At 37.6% G+C, this 26917-nt stretch overlaps 1 protein-coding gene across 3 annotated transcripts in view; it reads right to left on the reverse strand.

Moving 5' to 3' along the window:
• Positions 1-5905: 5905 nt before the first annotated feature.
• CKMT2 (creatine kinase, mitochondrial 2) overlaps positions 5906-26917 on the reverse strand; it is a 41035-nt gene continuing 20023 nt past the window's right edge. For all 3 annotated transcript variants that reach the window (XM_058171354.1, XM_058171352.1, XM_058171353.1), the window contains 8 exons: positions 25721-25919; positions 22007-22102; positions 20001-20222; positions 18622-18707; positions 14758-14881; positions 12376-12510; positions 12049-12174; positions 5906-7474 (listed from right to left, as the gene is read on the reverse strand). In XM_058171354.1, coding sequence (XP_058027337.1) covers positions 7355-7474; positions 12049-12174; positions 12376-12510; positions 14758-14881; positions 18622-18707; positions 20001-20222; positions 22007-22102; positions 25721-25919 — 1108 coding nt within the window. In that variant the 3' untranslated portion in view covers positions 5906-7354. The remainder of the gene's footprint in view (positions 7475-12048; positions 12175-12375; positions 12511-14757; positions 14882-18621; positions 18708-20000; positions 20223-22006; positions 22103-25720; positions 25920-26917) is intronic.

Here is a 26917-nt window from a genome sequence, read left to right on the forward strand (position 1 = left end):
AGAAAACTGTAAACATAGGATAGTAATAAATATTTTATAATCTATCTATAATAATTACCTCTTTTTAGTGAAAATTAGCTTTTCTGCCCTATAACACTTTACCAGTAGATGGAGATACACACAAAGAACTAGTTTGCTTAGCTTGTAAATGGTTGCTTCCCAGATAAGATCTTGATTTAAAGCCTGACCTCTAAGCATTTACCATGGACAATAAACTAAAAGGGAATAGCATTTAAAAAAAGAATTCAAATAAAGTGTAAAATGCTGCCATATTTTAGCAATATTTTGATTTCTCACTCTCACTATATCTCAACATCTTATTTCTAGTAGCTAAAACTGTACATAAACACACCTATACAATCATATAGGCCAGTGGTGGTGAACATATGGCACGCGTACCGGAGGTGGGACTCAGAGCCCTCTCTGTGGGCATGCCTGCTGCCACCCCAGCTAAGCTCCACCGTGTTTCTCCGTGATATTCATTTCTCACCGTTGTGTGTAAAAGAAGTTCGCAAAAGAAAAAGATCTTGCCTATTGCAGAGCTGCTGGTGTTGTGATGCTCTGCCTCCTGCCGGCCAGCTGGTTTTTGGTCGCTGCTGTGCGCGCATGTGCGTGCACAAGAGAGAGAGACTTGCAGTTTGGGCACTCAGCCTCTAAAAGGTTTGCCATCACTAATATAGGCTTTACTCCTTGTGATATGCTTTTTTAAAATTCTAGTCTAGTCTATAGTTGTGGAATTCCATGATCATCTCCCATCCAAGTCTTATTCAAAGCCAATCCTGCTCAGTAACCCATATGAAATAATACAACATTTAACAGTTGCATTAGAATCACCTTCAACTGATGCTGTCCAGATGTACTGGTCTTTAAATGGCTGGGAATTCTGAGGTCTGTCCCCATACATCTGGAAGGTATTTGGTTGAGAAATGTTACAATAGAAGCTTTCAGATTATTTTTATTGTTAACGAAAGAGTGGATTAACTCAAGCACTGATCTTTTGTATAGAACAGGGTCAAATGCAAACTCTTTCCACGCTATTATCAAGGGATTAACAATGACCTGGCATATATTACCAAGACCTGGCTGCCTCAGAAGGGGGTATGACCCTTTCAGAGATTTGCCCAGCCAGGTTTGAGCTGGACAAAGCTGCCTGGGCACCTGTGAGAACCTAAGGCCGTGGTGAAGATGTGATAAATGTTATCTGGGAATCATTTATGGCTTTCAGGGACACTGCCTTCAAGTCACTGGTTGTAAGGTCTTGTTCATTAAGTTGGGCTCTAGAGACCAGTTGAGAGTGTTGCCATGATACAAGCCTGCCTGTGTAGCAATTTTCCTTCTGGAGCTTCTTGACTCTATCTCTGGATTGGCAGTGGAGTTCCCCAGACTTATAGTCTTGGGGAACTTCAATATATCTTCTCTGAGAATGTGGTCTAAAGCTGCCCAGATGTTCATAGCCACTATAATGGCCATAGGCCTATCTCATATCATTCATAATCTGACACAGAACAGCAGTCATATGCTTGTTCTGGTGTTCCCATCAGAGCAGTGGCTATATGATCTTCAACCCGGAGGAGCTTCTGTCATTGTTCCATCATGCCTTGATTACCATGGGATTCTCTGGCATTGCTATCCACTACAGGGAGGCTGGATCCATTAGACTGATCTATCCTTGGTGGCTAATGAACTTGGGTGGGTTTCAGAGGGACCTGGGAGTTGTTCCTATTGGTTTGCTGTACAGTCTATCTAAGGCCTTGGTTGCCACTTGGAATAAAAAGGAGCAGCTGAAGTGTTAGATCAGATTTCACCCATATGAAGTCTCCCCTCTCAGGGATCCTGTCATTCTCTGTGGTTTTCAGAGATTGAGGGAGATGAAATGAGAGATATCTAGAGCATTGCTGGCATGCAGTTAAGAACAAACATGACTGAACATGAATTAGAGCTGTTTTAAGGCTTATTCTGAAGAGTAAGGATGGCAAAGTGACTGTATTTCTCTACCCTTATTGCATCCACAGATTGCTGTACCCCAGTTCTTTTCAGGTGACAAAAACCCTCTTGGATAAAGTGGGTCTAGGGCAGTGATGGCTAACCTTTTTGCCGTCGCGTGCCAAAAGCGGGGGGAGCGCGGGGATTCATGCACGTGTGTGCCCACACCCAAAATTCAATATGCCCTGCCCCCATGCATGTGCATGTGAACCCCCCCCGTGCTGCCCCCGTTTTTGGCACACAATGGCCCTGTGGGCCCAGTAGGCCCCTTTTTCACCCTCCCCAGGCTCCAGAGGCTTTCTTAGAGCCTAGAGAGGGTGAAAATGGCCTTCCCCAACCCCCCAGAGGCCCTCCATAGGCTGGAAATGTCCTGTTTCCTGACTTCCAGTGGGCCCGGAAAGCCCATTTTTTGCTCTCCCCAGGCTCCAGAGGCTTTCTCTGGAGGGTGAAAATGGGCCTTCCAGTCCCACCAGAAGTTGGGAAATGGGCCATTTCCAGCCTACCGGGGGGGGTGGAAAAGGCCTTAAAATCAGCTGGCCAGCACGCACATGTATGCTGGAGCTGAGCTAGGCATGGCTTGCGTGCCAATGGCTGTGGCACATGTGCTATAGGTTTGCCATCATGGGTCTAGGGAATATTTTGCAAAGTCATGCAGAGAAATTGGCTCAGCATCTGTCGGACAAAATTGCTTGGATTCTTTCACAGTTGGATGATGGCCTTGTTGCAGGGCTGGAGGATATGCTTATGGAGGGGTCTTGTCTGGTTATCTGGGAATGATTTGAACCTGCTGGACCTGAGGGAAGTGGATGGGGTCCTCAGGACTGTGAAATTAGCCACATGCTCCAGAGTTCTATGCCCCTCCTGGCTGGTGAAAGCAGCCTAGGCAGTGTTGTGTGAGTCGGTTCAAGTGAGAAAGAGAGTTCTTTGAGCAAGGGAATATATAAATTGGATGAATAAATATATAGGTTGATTGAGACCATACCTTTATTGTGTGTCATCCATGAAATGTGAAGCATATGCAGCCTTATAATTCATGAGACTATGTGAATTTTTAAATGAAGATGCACAGGGTTGATAAGATTGAATAAAAAAACTGGGGGGGGGAAGGGATAATGATACCTACCGTACCTGCAAAGGAATTCCTAAATATAGAGTATGAATCTAGATGAAAGCACAGGAAATATGAAAGAAGGTATCAGGAAAAGGAAACACTTGGTTGAATGCATACAATTAACGATCTAGTTTTGAAAGAATCAATCAGAATGTGTGCCAATATCATTCTATCCAATGGTAAGAATTAATATACTGAAACACCTTGGACTTAAAGCTCCATTAATAATAGGGAAGAGAGAAATGTTATATAAGGAGATATAATTCCCAATAGCTACATAAATGACAGGTTTCCAGAACTGCTGTTTTTCCTGCTTTGTTTTAGCATGTATTTAAATAAAATATAAAGGTTATCTTTAAGTATTGCTGAAAAAAATGTTCATCTGTAGCTGTTGCTTATTGCAACTAATAGCTTTTTTTAATTATTACTTTTGATTTAATCTTATATATTGTTCCATGAGGGCAGACTTGTAATTATATATGTGTCCATATGTTTCTGTATTCTTCTTCATCAACATACAGTCTGTAATCATATTTTATTAATAAAAGACAAATAATATATTTTTCAAAAATCTGATTATGTTCCTAGCTGAGCATTCTAATTATGTTTCTCACAAGAATCAACATCCTTCTTCCTTGCAGTCAGCATATTCCTATGTAATTGTAGAAAAATAATGAATCTTTTGCTATATCTAAGTATTTGCACCACAACTTTCATATTCATTTCCCAGTTATTACCGAGGAAGAATTTACCTATATAAAATCTAAAACAGGAATTTTGTCTCTCTATCATCATATCCATACAAGCTATATACAAAAAGACAAATTCCCTGTTTTAGGTTTTATATAGAAAGAATTCTAATTAATTTTATATGGTACCTGGTTCCATTTCTTTCTATCACCAGTTGCAAAAAGTCTTCAAATAATTAGCCTATCCATTTAAGACTACTGAAATTAAGAAAAAATCAGTACATCGGAGGGACTCTGCCTAATACGATCTAACATTAGTAATATCATCAACTCCTCAGAATCAAGGTGATAGAAGCCCAATATCGCCTAGATTAATATAAATAGCAACAAACCTTTGTTGTCTATATTTTAGATAATCAGAGATTTAGCAACTGATATAAATCTATTATCAGAACAACAGAACATCTGAAACAGAGTTGAGAGAAATAGAGAAATCACACCAGATTAGGATTCATTTTTAAAAATTAAAAAGAAAAAGCTTTCCATCTCATACTTTTTTAAATAATCCTTGGATCCCTGGCAAGGCTTCTGAGCTGTTTTGCTTCCTGCAATGCATTTTCACCAGATTCTTTTCTCTGAAAAACACTTGAGCTGTTACCCTTGTGGCACTCCATGTGATGATTTATAGCAGAAGCCAAAACAGGATGTACTTGGTTAAGATATAAACACTTGATTGAAAACTAGCCACAGGAATGAGTGATAAAAACAACAACAAAGCTTTGTGATGTGAAGATACACCAGACAAGTAGCTTTGCGAATCTGCTATCTTATTTGCTCATTATCATATATGCATGAGAGTCTGCATATCACAGAACATTATGCTTGATGAAATATTCTTGAAAAATCAAATGCAGTCTTTTGTATTGATCTAATAAAATAATATCTCAATATAAATTTTATCTGTTTGCTCATGTCCAGCATGACTGTTTTCAATAGAGCATGAGAAAAAAGATTTAAAAATGCAATTAATAAACAACTGATATCTCACTTCATATCTGTTTGAATAAAAATCAGTAGCACAATCCTAACTTGTAACTTGGCTTCAAATAAGCATTTTTGAAAATTACCGGTAATATAATTTAAATCAATAGATTTTATTTTTTACTAAGCATAAAAGACATTAGCAGATGTGGATTATAAATGTTATTTTGTTTTGAGTTTTACAGACAACACACCAGAAGTTATATCTGATAATTTTTTTTAATTCAAGACTGTGCTAATAGAAATGTGTCTTCTCAATTACTCTGTTTATTCAGAAATAAATTTTACTGATTTCAATTGAGTATTTGACTAAATATGAGATACATCAAAAGGACCAAATTAATAGTATCCAGTTGAAGATGTTGTTTTTGTTCACCTTCAAAGAGGCTTTCTAGATCTGCTAATTTCTGTCTCTCCTTCCTTCTTTCTCTTTTTTTTCTCTCTCTCTCACACACAGACACACCAACACCTCCAGTAGTGATGTAGAGCCATATCTAGTTCAGAGTTGAACTATTGGAGTCTTGGTGTTTTCTCAGTTTTCCTGCAGACATTTCATCATAAGGCTAGGAAGCATCATAGGTGCATAGGATGATAGTGTCTGGCAAGGCAAACTAAAATATATAAACCAACAAACTCCATCCTCTGTATACTGATAGTGTTAGTTAGCCTGGTAATGAAATATCAGTTGGAAAATAACCAAGCTCAGAGGGCACCAAGAAATCAACAAAAATTAATTCAAGTACCTGTCAGGGATTAAGCAGAACAATAGCAATACACTTGTTTGGCTTGTGAATGAAGTATACGCATATTCCAGGCAATGTGACATCATTGTAACATTCTCATTTAGAGCCTTAACTCCAGGCATTAACTTCATGAGGGAACATAACCGGAATTGCTGTCATTGATGAGTAGTGACATTGCCATTGGGTTCTGTGACAAAAGATCCTGGCATGGCTGCCTCATCTCTGTTTCTGCTCTCTGGGATCTCACAAGGATCCCATAATATCCTTATGCCAATGCCATAATAGGGTTGTCTATATGAATAACTCATGTCTTTTTAAAAATGAATTGGAAAGATATGTAGCATCTGAGGCATCAGAGATTATTTATTTAACATGCCACTAAGATCTAATTTTACATATAATAATATATTACATTAATTTGTGCTTATCTGAAGTGAGAACAACCAATACTTTTTTTCTCTATTCAAAGGAAATGTACGGAGGAAAAAATAATAAAAATTCTTCATCTTGCTAGTCAAGGGTTGCTATCACCATCTGAAACCAATCTTGGAATTGCCCCGCCACCCACCTATAGTTACATAAATGTGTGCATATGGCACATTTTTGTATATGTATATGCATGTGCCAGGAATAAATAAAAACATTGAATTATTTATTTACTAAAATGTAAAATAAAATGCATTGCTTGTAATAACTAGTACTTTACTTTTAACATTTGGCTCCCACTTATATATAACAACTATTCAAATTCATATGCACAAACTACATTTTCTCAAGCATATTGGTGTCCAGAAACGGGGGGGAAAGGGGGGGAATGGAGTTGGGTAAGAGGAAGGCAGTGGTGGGATTCAGCCAGTTCTCACCACTTCAGGAGAACCGGTTGTTAATTTTCTGAGCAGTTTGGCAAACTGGTTGTTGGAAGAAATCATTAGGGCAGAGAACCGGTTGTTAAATTACTTGAATCCCCCCACTGAAGGAAGGATTAAGGAAAGATGAACATGTGAACAAAATGAATAGAATAAGGACATTGGAAGAAATAGTTGGAGAAAGGAAAGAAAAAGAAAGGAAATGAGATTGCTTTATGAAATTAAACTTCACAGGAAAATGTTCCATGACTACTAATCTTCAAATACAACCCTACTCTTCAGCAATGATGTTTACAACCATTTGTAAACATTTGAAAATATTTGCAGATCCCTCGCATCCTGGACATAAACTGTTTCAACTCCTACCCTCAAAACGACGCTATAGAGCACTGCACACCAGAACAACTAGACACAAGAACAGTTTTTTCCCGAAGGCCATCACTCTGCTAAACAAATAATTCCCTCAACACTGTCAGACTATTTACTGAATCTGCACTACTATTAATCGTTTCATAGTTCCCATCACCAATCTCTTTCCACTTATGACTGTATGACTATAACTTGTTGCTGGCAATCCTTATGATTTATATTGATATATTGATCATCAATTGTGTTGTAAATGTTGTACCTTGATGAACGTATCTTTTCTTTTATGTACACTGAGAGCATATGCACCAAGACAAATTCCTTGTGTGTCCAATCACACTTGGCCAATAAAATTCTATTCTATTCTATTCTATTTGTATTTTGCACATTTCCATATCTTACATTCTTGTCTTCTTCTCAGCAACCCTGACCAACACCCTGATTAATAGGTACCTATTTGAAGAAAAATGTTACCCATATTTCTCTTTAATATTGTAAAGGAACATAGAATACATAGCCACCCACCCCAAAAAATATTTCCAATCAGATGCAGTTTTATTTCTTGCCAAACTGAGGCAGTGGTGGTGGTATCTTGATGTCTTGGCCTCTCTCCAGTTTCTTTTCACATTCAACCATATAGTTCACCCCATCAATGACTAACTGGACAAGTTCCACCTGAAATAAAAGTAAAGGTTTCTGATATTAGATTATGAAGCTATAAGAAGATCAGGTAGCTCTATTGATAATTATTTACCACAAAGTTTATTATATCTGCAGTAAATTATACTTTACAATTCTTCCTAGACTATGCCATTTCTTAGTTCTAGGAGAAAAGTATATTGTGAATAATCCATCTCTTGTCATTTTGACATACTATGTGTGTTGAAATTGGCCATGTGGAAGAAAACTATGTTAAAAATGGAAGAAAAGTGCAAGCATACACCTATAATACAAAGTGGTTAAATCTAGAAAGGTTTAAACTACAAGTTTTTTAAAAATTATATGTATAGCTTGCCTTTCAGATAAAGCCTTTATGTGGTAATAGTATTTATTTCATTTATTTTATTTTAATTGTTTGTCAACAAGTACAAGGAAACAAGTATCAGTATAGACATAGACATGGACACATAAAAAAATGGCACAAATAAATGAATATAAATAGGCAAAACATAGCCATAAACACATAAAATGATTACATATAAACAGGGATGGTAGGCATGCTGGTGCGCTTATGCATGCCCCCTTAGGGACCTCTTTAGAAAGGTATAAGGTCCACGGTAGATAGTTTAAGGTAAAAGGTATGGGGGTTAGAGAGACTAACAGCAGGATCAGGTAGAGTGTTCCAGACATTTACTACTCTATTGCTGAAGTTGTATTTTCTGCAATCAAGATTAGAGCGAATTACATTTAGTCTGTATCTATTGATAGCCCTTGGGTTATTGTGGCTGAAGTTAAAGAAGTCATTAACAGGTAGGACATTAAAGTAGATAATCTTTTGTATTAAGCTTAGGTATGTAGATGATGTAGTTCAAGGTTATCCAGGCCTAAAATTTCAAGCCTGGTGGTATAAGGAATTTTATTGCGAGCAGATGAGTTGAGTACTTTTCTTGTAAAATACCTCTAGACTCTCTCTATTAATGTCTGAATACAGTGTTGGTTCCAGGCAGGTGAGCAGTATTCAAGGATAGGTCTGGCAAAGATTTTATATGCCCTAGTTAGAAGTATAGCATTACCAGAGAGAAAACCTCGTAAAATAAGGTTGACAGCTCTTAATGCCTTTTTAGCAATGTTGTTACAGTGAGCTCTGGGGCTTAGATCTTTTGAAATGAGTACTCCTAGATCCTAGTGTGGGTCATCTTTTAGATCATTTCTGCTCAGCTTGTATTTGATGTTCTGATTTTTATTGCCAATGTGCAAGACTGAGCATTTGTTAGCAAAGTTTTGGAGTTGCCAATTGTTCGACCATTCAGATACATAATCTAGGTCCTTTTGTAGGGTAGTAGAATTGTGTGGTGTTAAATAGTTTTACATCATTGGCAAAGAAGAGGCAGTTGCTTGTAATATGATCACAAAGGTCATTAATATAAAGCAGAAAGAGTGTTGGTCCTAAAATGCTGCCGTGGGGAACACCACTGTTAACTGGCGCAGGGTTTGATATACCATTTCCAATTTTAACTACTTGATGCCTGTTTGATACCAATGTAGCTATCCCCTTGTGCAAAGATCCAGAAATGCCATAAAAACTTAGTTTTAACAGAAGTTTGTCATGTACCACTGGATTAAAGGCTTTGCAGAAGTCTATGTAGATTGCACCTATTGCTTTACCCTGGTTGAGTTGAGAGGTCCAAATGTTTTTGCAGTGTATGAGTTGCAGATTACATGACAAATTTTTCCTGAAACCAAATTGCTTATCAGAGAGTAGGTTATTTGACATTAAGTGGAGGGTGATGGATTGGTTTATGATGGATTCCATGACTTTACAGGTGACGCAGCAAAGGGAGATTGGTCTATAATTCTCAACAATATAATATAATTCATCCATTTGTATATAATGTACAAATGGATGAAGACTATTGCTTGACATAGTGTAAGCCGCCCTGAGTCTTCGGAGAAGGGCGGGATATAAATGCAAATAAAAAAACAAAAAAACAAGGTCGGGGTCACTTTTTTTGAAGATAGGTATGACTGTTGCTAATAACCATATGTCAGGCAAGGAGCTCATTCTAAAAGATACTTCATAGATGGTGCTTAGAGGTTCAGCTATGGCAGAGGAGAGCTTTTTTTGGAAAGTAGTATATAGACCTTTCTTTTGTCTTTTGAAAATTCTAAATTGTGAAAATGCTAGATTAACACAGTTGTTATATGTGAAAATACTGGTTAGATATCAAAAGCCATCAGCTGGAAAAATCCCAGGAAAGGTGGCATAAATATGGCAATCTTTCTGTATCTGGGGAGATCTGCATGCTGCCCATCTTCCAGCTTCTCTGTTCCAACTTGAGATCCTGAGTGCTAACCAATTTTCGTTGGTTCTGTTAAATGCCAAGTTCATTAGTAATAAGAACTTCCTCCTCCATAATTTGATATAGGAGGAGTGGGAGTGTCTGCCGTGTTTCACTGAGATCTGGTGAATGAGGATGAAGGGATATGTCTGCCCAAAATTTGCTTATTTGAGTAGAGGGCATGGATAAGAGGTGGTATAGTTTTTAAAAAGACACTGGAACACTAATATTCATCTTTATCTGGAGCAGTGGTCCTTAAAATGGGAGAAATCAAAAAGGTGAAGAACAGCATTGGAAAACCTTACACTTAAGGGCAGAAATATTCAATTCTGGTTGTAATTCTACACTTAGTTTTCCCTAATAGGTTGTTCTTCTCAGAATAAATATTATTCCATGTAGGAATACTGCATATAGATGTTTAATTATACAGGTGGCCGTCATTATCCATCATTATCCGTGTCTTCAATGGGTAAATACAGACCAAATTTCATTAGCTGAATAAGGGTTTTCACATATCTATGATTCCGGCCCTTTCTTCTGTTTGGAGGAAGATTTTTTTGGTATGTTTTTTGTGACTGTAGCCTATGAGGAAAATGGCATATGTGTGAAATAAATGGAAGGGTATAAAGTATATTTTTTCAAGATCTTTTTACGTATGATGAAACCTAAGTGGAAAGAGACATTTGTGTGTTTTTTACTTCCGATTTTTAAAATCATTTTTGTGGAAGGATAGGCTACCAGAGAAGATTATAAGCCCTGTGGCTTTTTCCTTCCTTCTCCTTCCTTCTCGTCCTTCTCCCGTGTCAAGATGATCCATCTGCCAATCAAACGTCTGCTCCCAACCAAGCAGGTAGGGAAAGATTGGGGAAGAGGTCTGCCTGGGGCAATAAACAGAATCAAAGAAACAGGGATAATGCAAGCTAGGGCACAAGAGGGATGCTTCTTCTTTGCCTGACACTGGCATGAGGAAAAAGTTCTTCTAGCTGTTTCTGTAATCTGAATCAAAGATTTGAAAGAAGAGAAGAGCCAGGAAGCCCAGCTGGGAACACAGGAATGGAAAGGTGATAAAACAGGCTTGGACAGAAGAGAAATAGAAACCAGAAAGTAAAAAAGATCTGAAAACAGTTGGAATTATGTAGGAGTATTGCTCTATGGAGAATTACAATCAGGGCACATAGCACTTAAGGCAAAAGAAATTTAGAGGTCAGCAATAACCAAATATATTAGATATACAGAATAGAAAGATAGGAACAACCAGTGAATAGTAGAATTGTCGGCATTGGAATGTCCTTTTGCGAAGAATAGATTCAGTTAATCACATTTATATACTTTTTCAAATATCATACAAAAAATTACAGTCTTGCGTGATTTTATTTTCCTTAATATTATCCACACATATGTTAAGGTATGTATGTATTTATTTATTTAATATCGTCACCTATCTCATATACACAACTCTGAATGGCACACAACTTTCAAATGAATAAAACTGTACGCAGGTAGCTAAAAATAAACCAAAAGTAAGATACACACCTGCTAGAGTATCATACAAAGCACAGCTAAGACACAAGCTCCATCTCACACACACACTCAATGTTGGATGGGGAGTGTTCCTCAAATAAGCGAATATATCATTGATATTGCAAATACTTTCAGACACTTAGTCCCAAAGGTGCTTTTTCAAGACTTTCTGGTTTTTCTTTGAAGACATTTTGCTTCTCATCCAAGAAGCTTGTTTGGCTCTGGCTGGATGGTGGGGAATGGAAGGATTTATACTCCTTGCAGACAACTAGCCATTTGCATTCTTTTAGCAAGTCATTAAGGCCCCCCTGGAGTTTATCCGTGTCATCAGGGTCACCTTAGTGGTGCAAATGGGTGTGGAGCTTTTTTGGAACTGTTGAAAGGTGTTGTAGACTGGAGGTAGATGATGTCCTCTCCCTCACTGTCTGTTGAAAGAGGGCTGTTCAATTTGGAAGTAGATGGCCTCTTTAATCCTTCTTTCAAACCAGATGTCCTCTCTGTCCAGAATTCCCCACCATATCCAGTGAGAGCTGAAAAAGCTTTTTGGATGAGAAGCGAAACGTCTTAAAAGAGAAACCAGTAAGTCCAGTTGCCTCTTGAAAAAGCACCTTTGGGACAACGGTGACCTGAATGACTGAGAATCTCTATAGACATTCAGACACTTAGGTTAATAATTGTTTCTCTTCAGCGTTGGACCTTATTAAAAAAAAAAACTAGGCAGAAACTTACCTCTGATCGACCCATGCGATCTAGGTTGGAAATATCATATACATCTGCTACAGCTGCTGTGTCAACTCCACCTGTGCCACGCTTCTGAAGTCTCAGGTTTTCCAGGATCTTTGAAAATCTGGGATCCTACAATGTAAGAAACAATTACCTGAAAACAAAAATACTGAGCCTTTTTTAACAACATGTATGTTTGCAAACACTTGTTCATCTAATTTAACCATTTAAGAGGAAGGAGGTAGATCGCCACTGTTTTACTTTTCTGGATTTATTTTATAGGCATCGCAAAAGATTTTTTTATGTTTAGGAGTCATATAATTGCTTACTTACTTTGCTAAGTTTTGGAAGTTTAACATGAACTCCTGCACGTAATCCAGTTCCTAGATTAGATGGACAGGTCAGGATGAATCCTAAGTGTTCATTCCACATAAATTCCCATCCTTGTTCTTTAATTAACCTCTCAACCTGGAAAGAAAATAAAACTCAATGAATCATGATAGCATATTAAAATGCCATCTGTGCACAGTACTAGTTGTCTGTATCCAGACTGTCAAATTCACAAGCTTCAACAGTCTGCTGCAAATAGAATAAGGACATTTTATCTATCAGATAAATCCATAAAGCATAGAAATAGAGCTAAAGCTTCAGAGGCCAGATAGAACCTTATATTAGATCTTCACACTACATGTTTCAGTTTAAAGGACAACACTACTGAATTTAGTCAGGGCTTCCATTAGAGGTAACGGTGCTAAAATTTATAGTGTTGATTTCTCTGCTGTTTAAAGCTTTATCACAGCTAAGAAACTTATCAGCTCATTTTCAGTTATTCTAACCATAATCTTATTCAATAAAATCTTTTGCCATTTTATGAATTTTAGCTCATCATTTAATATAATAAACAGTGTAATTTGCTTATGATGCACAGTATATAATAATATAGTATATTTTAAAATAAATAAGGGCCGGAATAGCTCAGGCAATAGAGAAGCCTGTTATTAGAACACAAAGCCTGCAATTACTGCAGGTTTGAGCCCGGCCCAAGGTTGACTCAGCCTTCCACCCTTTATAAGGTAGGTAAAATGAGGACCCAGATTGTTGGGGGGGCAATAAGTTGACTTTGTAAAAAATATACAAATAGAATGAGACTATTGCCTTATACATTGTAAGCCGCCCTGAGTCTTCGGAGAAGGGCGGGGTATAAATGTAAACAAACAAAAAAAAAAGTAACTTCGTTGCTTGTATCCTTGTGATTTATATTGATATTGATTATTTCCTAGTATGATTCGACTGCTCATTGTACCGTATGACTGTCACTGGGTGTTGTGTCCTGTGACTTTTGACGAGTGTATCTTGTCTTTTTATGTACACTGAGAGCATATGCACCAAAGACAAATTCCTTGTGTGTCCAATCACACTTGGCCAATAAAGAATTCTATTCTATTCTATTTTGTTGCAAGCAGCATGTTAGAAGAGCTGCTTTTATCGCACAGAGAGTTGGAGGCCATTTTAACACAAAAGACTTCAAACCCTGCCTCCTATTAAACTAAAATCTGGTTCAGTCACAATTTAAACCTATACGCATTTTAAAATAATTGCTGTAATTAAAAATATGGAAATATTCCCTATTTTTTAACCATCCTGTCTGACAAAGATGAAAACATTACAGACATACATACCAGTACATACATACCGTACATAAATACATATAAAATGAAATAGATTTCATTTGAAAGCCAATCAAGGTTGTTATCTAAAAAGCAATTAAAGCTATGAGAAAAGAATTAAATATGGTGTTTTGTTTCTCTCTGTGTGTATATCATATATATAAATTTTATATTTGTTTATAATGAAATATATAATTTATATTTTAATTATTTTCTCATAGCTTTCATTGCTTTGAAGATAACAACTTGATTGACTTTCACATGAAATTTGTTTGTACTTGAGCCAATCTGATATTTTCACTGAAATTATAAGAAAATCTACATTGATTTAAACTTAGAAAACTATTTGAGTTTGTGGTACTGTTTCAAAATGTGAATGAGGAATGGCAGTTTGAATGATACTTCAGATAAAGTAAAATTTCAAGCAAAAAACAAACATCTTAGGTCAATTTTAAACAAGCATTATAACAGCATTAAATATCGATCATCCTAAGACTCTTTAGGTCATGCGCGTCAAATTTGCGGCGTCATGTTTGTCGTCACATGACATATTGCAACTTTTTCCCCTTCGCTAAAATGGGAGTGGGTGTGGCCAGTACGTGACGCATTTGGCCCGTGGGCTGCGAGTTTGACAGCCTTGCTTTAGCTGAAGAGTGACATTTTTGCCCAAGTTCTATTCCACTTGATTTGACTGAGTTTCAAATCTTCCTTAACAACAGCAAAGTCACTGATCCCTCCCAACTTGAGAGAAACAAGTTGATTTGCAGAGCGCAGTACAGGCTGTGTGGTACCTACTGTCTTATTCTAAAAAAAAAAAGACAATAAATTGAAGAAACAGCTCCTATATTTCCATGCAGTATTTGCTGCTTGTACTAATTACCTCACTCTAGTTTAAAAGGCCCTAACTCTGTTACTATAGGATTCTGCTTTACTCAAATGGTATCACATACAATAAAAAGAAAAATTAGCAGTAATAACATAAAAGCACAAATGGATCTTATATTAAAATCTAAAAATACATTTTTAATAGTCAAAGAAAAGCATCCACCTCTATCAATCCACGACAAAATCTTTCAAAAACCCGCTTCATGTTGCCGCCTTTTTCCATGGAGATCACCCTAATGTGATCCTCTTCATTGATCCAGATGAGGAATGTTTTATCATTGTTGTGCCTGGTTGAGAGATATGCACAATTCATTAGTGTTCTGGTCACAGCAAACTTCAAAACCATCTTCACAGATGCCTGCCCATTCATTTTACCTTTCCTTTTTGTTATTTATCACGCTGGGACTTTCACGGTGGCATCAAAAATAAGGGTAACTCAAGATCCCCAAAGCTGTATTTCTCTTTTGACTAGCAACCTCACAATCCCAAATTTCCAAATTTATATAAAAAGTAACACCATTACAGCTCTAATCCTATTGGTAGTGAACTGCTGCCGTGCTAGAACATTTTGAAGCAAAGGCAACATGAGGTTTATGCATAGCAGCATAAACCTCATGTTGCCTTTGCTTCAAAATGTAGGGAACTGGAAATGGGAAAGCATGGAGGAGCTTTTTGACTGGAAGAAGATAAATCTGTCCCTCAAATTTAAAACATTATGAAATAGGAATGATGGAAGAGACATCATCTTTATCTAAATTTTCTCTAAACTGATTTGTTTGTTGAAAAATCCAGGGACGAACTGGTACAAAAATGGAAGAAATTCCAGTGAAATACAGATTTATCAGAAGTGAGGGCCCTACTGCAAGGTATAACAGCATCTGGGTCAGAAATAGTGTGTTGTCTGAGAGAAGTGTCTTCTGCATTGTGTCCAGGGGTGAAATCCAACAGGTTCTGGAGAACCAGTAGTGGAAATTTTGAGTAGTTCAGAGAACCAGCAAATAGCACCTTTGGCTGGCCCCAGGAGTGGGGAAGGAATGGGAATTTTGCAGTATCCTTCCCCTGGAATGGGGTGGGAATGGAGATTTTGCAGTATCATTCCCCTACCACACTCACCAAGTCATGCCCACAGACCTGGTAGTTAAAAAATTTGGATTTCACCACTGATTCTGTCCATTCTTTTTAAAGTAATCAAGATATTCAGGGCACCATAAAACTAAAAGTGTTTCTCAAGGTTGGCAACCTTAAATGTGCAGACTTCAAATCTCAAAACTCCCGGAATATGGCTGTGGAATCCTGTGAATTTAAGTCTACACATCTTAAAGTTGCCAAGGTTAAGAAACATTGCACCAGATAATGCCTAAGACCTTCTTTGAAAAGTTGTTCCTTCTCTACTAGACTAGAGAGTAATATTAATTCTGCACAAGGAAATAACAGTTGCTCTCTTAAAACCCCTTAAGAGATCCTTTAATGGCAATTGCAAAAAGTATTGTCAGAGTATTGGGGTGCCGTCAGCTTGGATGTGGCAAAGCGGGGATTACAGGAACTTTTTAATAGCAGGAGTGACAGAATAATTATGTAATATGAAAAGGGATGAACACAAAATTTATAGATATTAACATTATTATTTGTAACAGGCTGAGTAGCACACATTAGAGATTAAGAATTAAAATAATGGAGAATATCATGTAACCATGCAAGGAAAAATTGATTTAAGGGGAACATTTGTTTATTATGTTTATCTTTAAGATGATTTAAAACTTGATGAAGCAGACAAGTGAAGGAATTCCACTGAATATAATAAAACAGAGGCTGGATATTTTTCCCACTCTTTTCTTTGAAAATATTTCTATTTCATTCTGCCAAGATAAATTGCACTACTGTTAAGATTTCTAATTCGAAGTCCAAGGTTGCATTTTCAATGGCTGAAGATGGGCCATCAGCTGGCACCTTTGAGACTTGAATTGTTTTCTCCCTGCTGTTCTGCCCACGTACTCTGACATCCCGCCTGCTTTAGCTGCACTTTAGTGTCAGTTGACTTCACACATGAACTGCTTGTTGCAGGGGGTTGGTATAGAAATTTCTTTAGCATTCACTGCCAGTGTTCAAAAAACTGTAAGGCAAAAGAAAAATATCTCTTAAATACTCTCCCCGGTGCAGCTGGGACTAATTAATTTACTATGTATTTGATTTATACCCAGCTTGTCTGATCTGGTGAGCATTTGGGGCAGCTTAAAAAATTTAGAAACAAAATTAGAACATAAGAGTTTTAAAATATAAATTGAAACTAACAGTAAATAAATAAAATCATGTAACAATCATTTGAAGGAAATGATGTGTCTAGGCAGATTTTCTCAATATTGGGGCAGTGACAATTGCAACTGCCAAGCCTGGAAATAACAGGATTAAAGGAAGCTTCTGACAGTAGTAGCATCTTCAAAAAACCCTCTTGGGCAGGTCTTAACAATAAGACAGTTTTGCAGCATATGAAGTAGAAATTTGGATAGTCAGATCCTAAGTTGCTCAAGGCTTAAAAGCGCAATCAATATAAATACTGTACATTAAACAAAGGCTAGTAAACAGTTGGTGAAAGCCAGTTTGTAGCAATTAAGGCATTAGGCTAGAAACTGGGAGACCATGAGTTCTCATCCCAACCTAGGCACAAAGCCAGCTGGGTGACCTTGGCCCCAGTCATTTTCCCTTAGCCCTAGGAAGGAACCACTTCTGAAAAAGCTTGCCAAGAAAATTGCACGGATATGTGCAGACAGTCTCTAAGAACTGGAAAGATTAAACAAAAAAAGAAAAAAAGCAGTTGGCCAATTAATGCAGGTTGTTTCGTGCAAGCATCATATGAACCTTGTACCTTGCATGTTGCATAGTGCAGCAGAATGTCCCTCCGATTCTATACTTGTATATCTATACAGTTTAATATTTATTTTAAAGGCTAACTTGGTTGTCCATCTTATAAATAACAACCCTGGGCAGTTCAAAGTGAGATCAGTGAAACATAAAAAGTAAAACAGCATTAGAGTAACTTCAACACTAAAGCCTATAGCATAATGCAACCTTCAATGGCAGACCGGATTGCAATGCCTTAGCTGTTCAGTCAGTTAATGCGCTTGCGTGAAGCGCGTGCCGATAATGACGATTGCACGCAAAGCGTGTGAGCGAAGCAAACCAGTGGTAACACCGTTTAGAACCCACCCACTGCCCAGAATATACCTATGGACTTTATTAGCTACTTCTTGACAATTAAGAATAGAAACAAAGAAAAGAGTCCAAATCAGGGGTGAAAAGTTCTGACAGGTTCTGGAGAACCAGTAGAGGAAATTTTGAGTAGTTCTGCGAACTGGCTGGGTCCAGAGTGGGGTGGGAATGGAGATTTTGTGATATCCTTCCTCCAGGAGTGGGGTGGGAATGGAGATTTTGCAGTATCCTTCCCCTGGAGTGGAATGGGAATGGAGATTTTGCAGTATCTTACACCTGCCATGCCTACCAAGCCATGCCCACAGAACCGTTAGTTCAAAAAAAAATTGAATTCCACCACTGGTCCAAATCCCTAATTTCTTTTCTTTTCTTTTGTTATTGTTACATCTTTGATCACAAATGTTTTTAATTTTAAAAAAATGTTGAGGGCCATGGGCAGCCCTAAAAACATCCTTTTCAGTGGTCCTTGGTTTTCTCTGTAACCATGATTGAAGAAAATTCAAAGTAGTTTCCTCCCATATTGAGGTGAGAAAGAATTAAACATTGTAACGTAAACTCTGGAATACTCATCTATTCAAAACAAAACAAAAACAACATTCCTGAATGCTCCCTTCTCACACCACCCCTCCAAATTTCTGGCAGCTGGTCAAAAGCCACTCATGGCCACCAAAATGTTGCCAATCGCAAGCTTAAAGATTATGTACTGGAAAAAGAGACATTGTATGCCAAGCATGTGCTCAGGATTAGGAATAGCAGCAACTGAGTTAGAAACTAGTATAATTATTTGTTCACATTAAAAACGTGCACATCTCACATTTCGTACCATATTCCTCTGGCATCTGGCCAGTCACGGGCCATTCCAGCACACGTTAACAAAGGGGAAACTGGCTTATCAAATAGGAAATGGTCCTGGAGACCAGCATAATTCAAGGCAGAGGGAAAGAAGAAAAAAAAAGAAAAAAGTTGAATTATAATGGGGAATCAGTTCACAGACGTGAAGAGTGCAGAAAAATACTACTTGTTTTTTTCCCCTGGAAAATAAAGGCTGTATTTCCTATGTTTTTAATTTCCTGTAGTTTTAAAGTTTTGTAAAGAACTGGAACATGCTAAGATAGAAAGAAACTATTAAAGTATTAAAAGTATTTTAAAATAAAATAAAATTATGCTTAATAAATTTAAATTCAAACTTGGGTTAAATTAATTTTAAGGAATCATAGAATAAAATTGGAGTCACACCTACTGTTTTTACATAATATTTAGTTAATCATTACCCACAAATAAGATTTTTTGGAGACACAAGGCTTATTAAAATAATAAAAATAAAAAACTAATTTATTCTAATCTTTTTATATCACTTTTGCTGATCAATTCTGTTCTTCATTTCTGGTTAATCCTCAATTACAACTCAGTTTTGTTTTATGTGTATTTGCAAAACTATTCATTAACACATTTCCTAAGTGTTTTTAGGATTGCAGTGTATTTGCATTTTATTTTTATATTTATTTCTAACCCTCATTCTACCCAGGCCCTCACATAAATATATTTCAAATTTTCAATTCACATTGTTAAATCAATGGATTATGAATTCTTGCGTACTTTCTAGAGTTATTTTAGGGTATGACATTGTTTCCAGAATTCCACAAATTCCACAAATAAAAGAGTTCTGTTAGTGTGTATATATTCATGTGTGTTTAATATTGCTTGGATCTTGTCAGAATATATAATTTGCTTATATTGTAATGAGGGGGAAGAAAAATCAATTCCAGCTGGAAAATGTTGATTAGTTGCTATTTAACAGGCAATGAATAGTTTGTTATATTCTAGTGTGGTAAAGAAAATAAATCTAAGCAACAAAATGGATACTGCACCCTTTTTTCTCCTGACCCTTTAGACATGACCAGGGTGAATGCCAGCTCTTTGTCTAGCAGAACCAAATTAACTCTCCCTGCTCCAGAGTACCTAATTAGGCTAACCAACCTTGGTTGATCTCAGAAAAATCAAGCAGAATCATTGGAGGGCACCAAGAAAACACATAAATAAAATTGGGAAACTGAAAGGCCCAGAAGGACAAGGACAATTAGGTCTATGTCTTCATACTCGTGTCCATGTAATCTCCAGGAGTTACTTCAAGAGAGACTCTCCACATTGTTAATCATAGCCTTGTTACCCATGTTTAGCTCCCAGGTTTGGCATTAAACTTACATCAATTAGCTGTTGTTGCTCCTTTTCAGACATAGTTGTCAGACTATAATATTTTCCAGCCAGGTCTCGTTTCAGCCCAGACAAAGCAGTGACAACGACGTTCTCAACAGCTCTTCTCTCTGCCCTGGAGCAGGCAGGAGGGAGGCTTAGGCCACGAACACTTCGTCCCGTGCGTACACGGGAGGATAAAACATAATGCTCATCAAATTGTCCTTGGGCAATCTGTCCAAAATTAAATAGTTTGAAAATATATTGAGACAGTTGTGAATTATACCCAAGGATACTCAGGATCAGCCCTACATATTTTGGTGAGCAAGAACCCTAATCTCTATCTCAGTCGGTTGTGTGGTACCAAGATTAACAATATTATTACAGTGCCTCTAGGAGAGCTACAACACCTCACTCTGAAGCAACCATAATTAGTTAACTTTTCTTCATGAGAAACTGTAACCATTTGAATTAGCAATTTGAATGTTTCATTCAATTATTCATCACAAAATTGCTGTCTACTTTGTTATTTCAGCAGTGAACTTGATCTTTCTATTGGGGCATCTACAGGAGTTAAAACAATCAATATGGAAGCCCTGCCCCTACTTTTACAGGCATTGTGGTATGTGTAAAAGGAGCTAGCTTCAATTTTGGGGTTGTTTCCCCATCTTGACTCTCCCTCCTTTTTTTGCAGATGAGTTTGTCCAGTCCTGCTGCATTTATTTTGTGTCAATAACAATCTCTTACCTTGTTTTCTGTTTTACAAAGCACAGGGTTACAGGAGAATACACATCCTGACCAGTAATGGGTTTCAATTTTGTTCATTACCATTTTGCTCATGGGCGGGCGCCCTCACACAATGTGTCTGCCCATGCATAGAGATGTCCCGGTGGGTAGGTGGGGCCTCCCACCACCGCTGCTACCAGTTCATCCAATCCAGGACGAACTGGTAGCAACCCACCACTGATCCTGACACGAAATAAATGTAGCAGGAACGGACAATCTCCTTTAATGGCTACACACATACAATGCCTATACACACAATCTAAATGTAATTTTCCTGTTAAATTGTAACAATGAGTTAACAAAATTTAGAAATTATTAAACAAATATATGTTCCCCACTAAACACCTGGGGAGTATTTATTTAATTCATTTAATGTAAATTAAATTAAAACAAATGTAGTTTTCATCCTAGACCCATCCACTTTCTGCATGTAATCCCCAACATTTAAAATGATACTGTACTAGTATTCTAAAGAGACATCTGACAGTCCAGAGTAAAAATAGATATTACCCAATTAAAATCTGGAATACCAATATTATTTGTAACTCAGGACAAAAACCCTGAAATGGATAGGAATATGGAGAAAACTGGCTTTGGATTTGCAAGTGAGGGAACAAATCTGGGAAACAAAGCAGGTATAATTTAAGAGTATTTCAGTCAGAAATTTAGGAGGTTTGTTTGTTTTGTTTTCATTTTAAACCTGGGAAAAGTGTGTAACTATCCAGAATAAAGGTACTTATGTCCTTTTTATAACTGCAAGGTATGCAAGTCATATCACCCATATGAATTACCTCCCATCATAGAGCAGCTTTGGGGCAGATGGCGGGATAAAAACACACAATGCAGATAAATGTGGATTATACCATTTGCAGTGCTAAGAGGACACTTGCTGAGTATTCTATAGTTCAGGGGTCTCCAACCTTGGCAACTTTAAGACTTGTGGATTTTAACTCCCAGAATTCCTCAGCCAGCTTTGCAAGTCTTAAAGTTGCCAAGGTTGGAGAACCCTGCTATAGTTGCTTTAATGTAGCACACATTTTTGTTAGTTTGTTAAGGGAGTTTTATCTGATTTGGCTTGTGGTATGTTTCACTTGGTCCTATTCTTCTAGCTGTCGTAAAGTAATTTTTGAGAAGGTAGTACTGAAATACTATCATTAATTGTAATATTTTTTTATTGCTATTCTCAAACCAGTTTTATCTTCAGATTTATTTTCCTTTAAATTAGATCCTACCTTTGAAGAATCCAAGTCAGTGTGATGCTTCATTAGTTTGGGATCATATCCATTATGTCTTAGTTTGATAACAGGATCAAAAATCGCAGCAAATACCTGTCAAGTCAATAAAGTATATGATTTTCTCCCGTTTACTTTGTATTTAGGTTTTTCCCCCCTGTGCTTTCTTTTTATTCCTTAATCATTTATTTTGTAGATTATTTATTTTTTTCAGGCTATCTATGCTCGTAAATCAGTCTGAAGAAGTGCACAAAATTCTCAATAATATAAAATAACCACACACATTCTTAACTTTCTTGGTACTATTTTGAATCTGCCTTGTTTTCAATAATTTTTAACAACTGCCAGGATGACTTCCTGAACAAGATGCTCAAGCACATTGTGGTATCTCAGCTCCAGGAATTCTACAATATATTGATTAGCTAGCCTCAGTTAAATTTTGGCTTCAAACATTCTGGCAAAAGAAAGCTTTGACCACTATGATAGGTGATTGATGCAGGAACCTAAACTTGGGGAATGGGGAAAATTCTTGGGTGGTTTTACTTTGAAGTCTGAATGCTGTATTGAATCACTGACCATCTTCTAGATCCGTGATGGCGAATCTATGGCATGCGTGCCCAAAGTGGCACACAAAGCCATTTCTATGGGCACGCAAGCCGTAGCCCTAGATCAGCTCCACTGTACATGTGCACACGCCTCCCACCAGCCAGCTGATTTGTGAGTCACGGCCACACATGCCGAAGATGTACATGCATGCCCATGTCGCCCCTCCCCTCCCAGGAGTCTCCACACGGCCCATTTTGGATGCCAGGTAAGTAAAGGGTTCACACAGAGGCTATAGGAGGAGGAAAAATGGGCCTATCGTAAGTCTGGAAATGGGTGGGGCGTCCATCGTGGGCATTGCATTATGGGTGTGGGCACTCGCTTTTGGCACCTGAGGAAAAAATGGTTAGCCATCACTGTTCTAGATCAATGTTTCTTAAAATATGGGCCTGGGACCTTGGTGGGGGTTCCCAAGATTCTGTCAAGGGTCCACAAAATAAAAACTATTTGCCAGTCTATGATCATTGATTTTAATACACTATTAAAATGCCATCAAACAATCATGAGAAGTGTTAGAAGCAGCAAATGCATCCATTTTAATTATTAATACAAATCCCATTAATAAATATAATTCATACAAACAAAAGCTGTTTTGGGGCCTCCATAATTTTTAAAAGTGGGAAGAAATCTTGGAGTCAAAAACAAGTTTAAGAAATGCTTTTGATATTCCCTACCTAAAATATCCCCAAGGATACTTAAATAGAAAGGAAGATATTTACTAAACAGGATTCCAAGGTTGTTCTTGGAACTACTAAAAAAAAAAAAACCAACCAAAAGACCCATGATCACATTTTAAGAGTATTCGCTATGGCTACTTTGTTCAAGTTTAATAAGAAATAAATGAAAAGGGGCAAGGCACAATGAGCTGCAATGTGCCAGAGAAAAGTTTATTGTTTAATAAACTTCCCAGACACTTTGAGACCCCTCTTTCTTCCATTGCATTGATTTAATAAGAAGAGGGGGAAAAAGAGGAACACTCACAGCAGGTTTTCCACCTTTTCCTAGTCTCTATAAAGCTTTGGAAACATTTGCTTTGAAAATCTACAGGAATTATTTATTTCCTCCTGTTTCTGGGGAACAGTGCAAGCTCTGCTATGGAGCTTTTGGCAAAGAGAAGTTATATCTGATCACGCTGTTATATACTTCAGGCAAACCCAGGAGACATTGCACTGCCTCTGCTTATTTTATTCTGCCAAACACTAAAGTGTTGGATTCTGTTATTATAGGAAGATAATAAATAAAATAAGAGTTTACTGTTCTTATTCTGAACCCAGAAAATTAGTGCATAAATATTTTAAGAGGATTCTTTATTAAAAATACATATATACATACATACATACATACATACATATTACATACAGGCTTCCATCTAGATTTTGTGATGCCACCTCCTGTCTTCTGTTAAAGTTAGTATGTCGATACATGCTTGTATTATGAAGGTGTTGAAATCTCAGTTTTTGGTTTGGACACTAGTTGTTAATTATTTAATATTCTAACAGTCTCTAGAAAATGCATAATAATGTGGATGAAACTGTTTACATAGCTGATCTTTCATGCGAGAGTAGCTGGATACTTTTACAACGGACTTTTACTTCATTTCATTGAAAAGGTGGCTTGATTTTAAGCTGAGCAGACAAATCAGCTACTGGAAGCCAATACATGTTGTCTTCTGTGCTGCGTTTTATTATCCAAGACATGGTTATACAGAGTATGTCTTTCATGCTATTTTTTTTTTCCTTCACTAAATTTCACCCAGAGAGATTTTAAAAAAAAAAACTTCTGCAAACTTTCCCAAACACAAAAACAAAATCCCAGGATTAATCCCATGGCTTGAATTTTGTGCTGATCTCTTTTGTCTTCCTAAAAGCCTGCCTATGTGTTGTTGGAAGAAATATCCATCTGAGTTCAGTTCCAAGTGGGGACAAAGACACTGGAAACATGGAGACTGCTTGGAAAGTTGGTTTAATGGTGGTCAGGATCACATGGCTTGAGTTCCTGAACAGAAAAGGGCTGAGATCCTGTGTGCTCCCTGGCTTTATGCTTTTTCTGAGCTTTGAACTTTCTGGGGCACAAGAAGAGTACCCTGATTGGTTGTCAAACTCCCAGGTGGTCTAGGGGTCTTAGTTAACATTGTAGGTTGTCCCTCAAGCTTGCCTGAGCCTTGCCATGTGGTGAGTTTCTGTTCTATTGTGTTGCAAATGATGGGGGGATTGAGTGTGCTTGGTTGAGGCTTTAATGGCCCATTGACAAAGGTGGGGGGGGTCAGGAAGCTGCTTTGTCTTTAAAACATGTTTCTCCATTTCTCATCCAGGGAAATATATTCTGCCTTTTAAGTATTTTCTAAAATATTTCATTCTTCTAGGAGGGGGGTGGGTGCTAAATTCCTACAGTGTGATGCATTGTGGGAAGCCATACACACACCCTCCTAGAAGAATGAAATATGTTGAGGAATAATAAACAATTCAGGATAAAATATTTCCCCTAAAAGAAATAAACATCTTTAGGGAGGCAATCTCAGAGCCCCGGCTCACTACCCCCAAGCAGATACTGAGTTGGAGCAGCTTTTAGAAATGCAGATTTGGTAATCCATTACTCCCTCCAGCAAAGTCTGAACAAAGGCAGAGTGATAGGATTAGCCCTCACTCAAGATCCAAACCAGGGCAAAGCCATTAAACCATAATAGGAATTGCCCAACACCATTTCAGAACACAAGCCTCTTCATTGCATCATCTCAGCAGTCCAAACCTCAACCAAACCTGGAAGCTCAGACTCAGACTCAGACTCAGAGAGCCATATATGACCCCTACATAACCCCTACAACAGCCAATAGAATACATGTTCTTGCACAGGAACAGGAAGCTCAAATGCAAAGCTCAGAGAAGGAATAACCCCCCACACACACACACTCTCAACTCCATGGGGTCAGCTGCCCAGAACCACCCATGTGGTTCTGCTTCATCATTAAACCATCTTTCCAATCAGCCTCCAGCCTTCATTTTCTCCCAGCTTGGAACTGAACCAGATGGATATTTCTTCCAACAGCATCGATCGTTTTTGTGAAGTAAATGAAGATGTTGAAGAGACCCTGTTATATGATACAAACTGTTTCACCTCATAGGATTCTTCATCTCCTGCGACCATGCCCACTGTTTTAATGAAAGGGTGTCCAGGATTATCAACACCAGTTTGGATGCACTGATCCAGTGTGTAGCCACCAGGAGTCATCTTGTCCCTCAGTTTGGCATAGATTGTTGGAGTGAGGCACTCAGCCATGCAGTTGTTATGTTTGCGAAGATCAGGGTAGTCTGCACTGGGTAAAAAGAAAAGTAATGCTTTTGTATTGAGCAGGAAATGCTTGTTTCCACTTATCACTTCATTAATAGAAACTGTGGCCTAGGCATTCAATCAGGACCTTACTATTCTACAAGTCTTGAGTGCCTTTAAGAATGAAAAGCAGTCTGTATAAATATTTTCCAATGAATTTGATAGTTTGAGGAAAAACAGCAGAAGACTGATAACTCAGATGGGCATTTATGATTTGTAAGAGAACAAACCTAACAGTGTGACTTTGGAGAAACTAACAGCAGTTAGTTTCAGTCAGCACTTGGACAGATTGAAAGGGGGGGGGAATGCCTTCAAAATACATATTTGTGTGTTTCTCTTTCATTTCCAGAACAACATGCATGAACTGAAGAAATAACTGATATGAATAAGTTTAGTTTTATTATGTCTGTTTACATTTTATTTCTTTATGACATTTCCATCCCATCTTCCTTCTAGGGATATAAGGCAGCTTTACAAGACTTTTCCCCTGCCAAATTTTATCTTCACACCTATCTTGCAATATGGATCATAGTGGCTGACCCAGAAAGATCCAATGAGCCTTATGGCTGAATGAGATTAGGACCTGGGTCTCCCCAGATCTAACCCAACCAGATTAGATATTCAGATATGGATATTTTGCATTCTAATATTACAAATCAGATTTTAACAGAAGAATAATAAGCTGCCCAATTACTGTATGCCAACCAATTATGAATTAATTAAGTGAAAACAGACCATTTAGCCATTCTCAATCTTACCTATCTCATATAGTTATTGTAGAGATTAAATAAAAGCTATCACTTGGAGAAAAATGGGGTATCAGTGAAATGAATACTACTACCTAATAACAACAACAACAACAACAACAACAACAACAACAACAAAAACAACAACAGAGTTGGAAGGGACCTTAAAGGTCTTCTACTCCAACCCCCTGCCCAGGCAGGAAACTCTACACCACTTCAGACAAATGGCTAGCCAACA

This window comes from Ahaetulla prasina, chromosome 2, assembly GCF_028640845.1.
Source record: "Ahaetulla prasina isolate Xishuangbanna chromosome 2, ASM2864084v1, whole genome shotgun sequence".
In the NCBI taxonomy this organism is placed as follows: domain Eukaryota; kingdom Metazoa; phylum Chordata; class Lepidosauria; order Squamata; family Colubridae; genus Ahaetulla; species Ahaetulla prasina.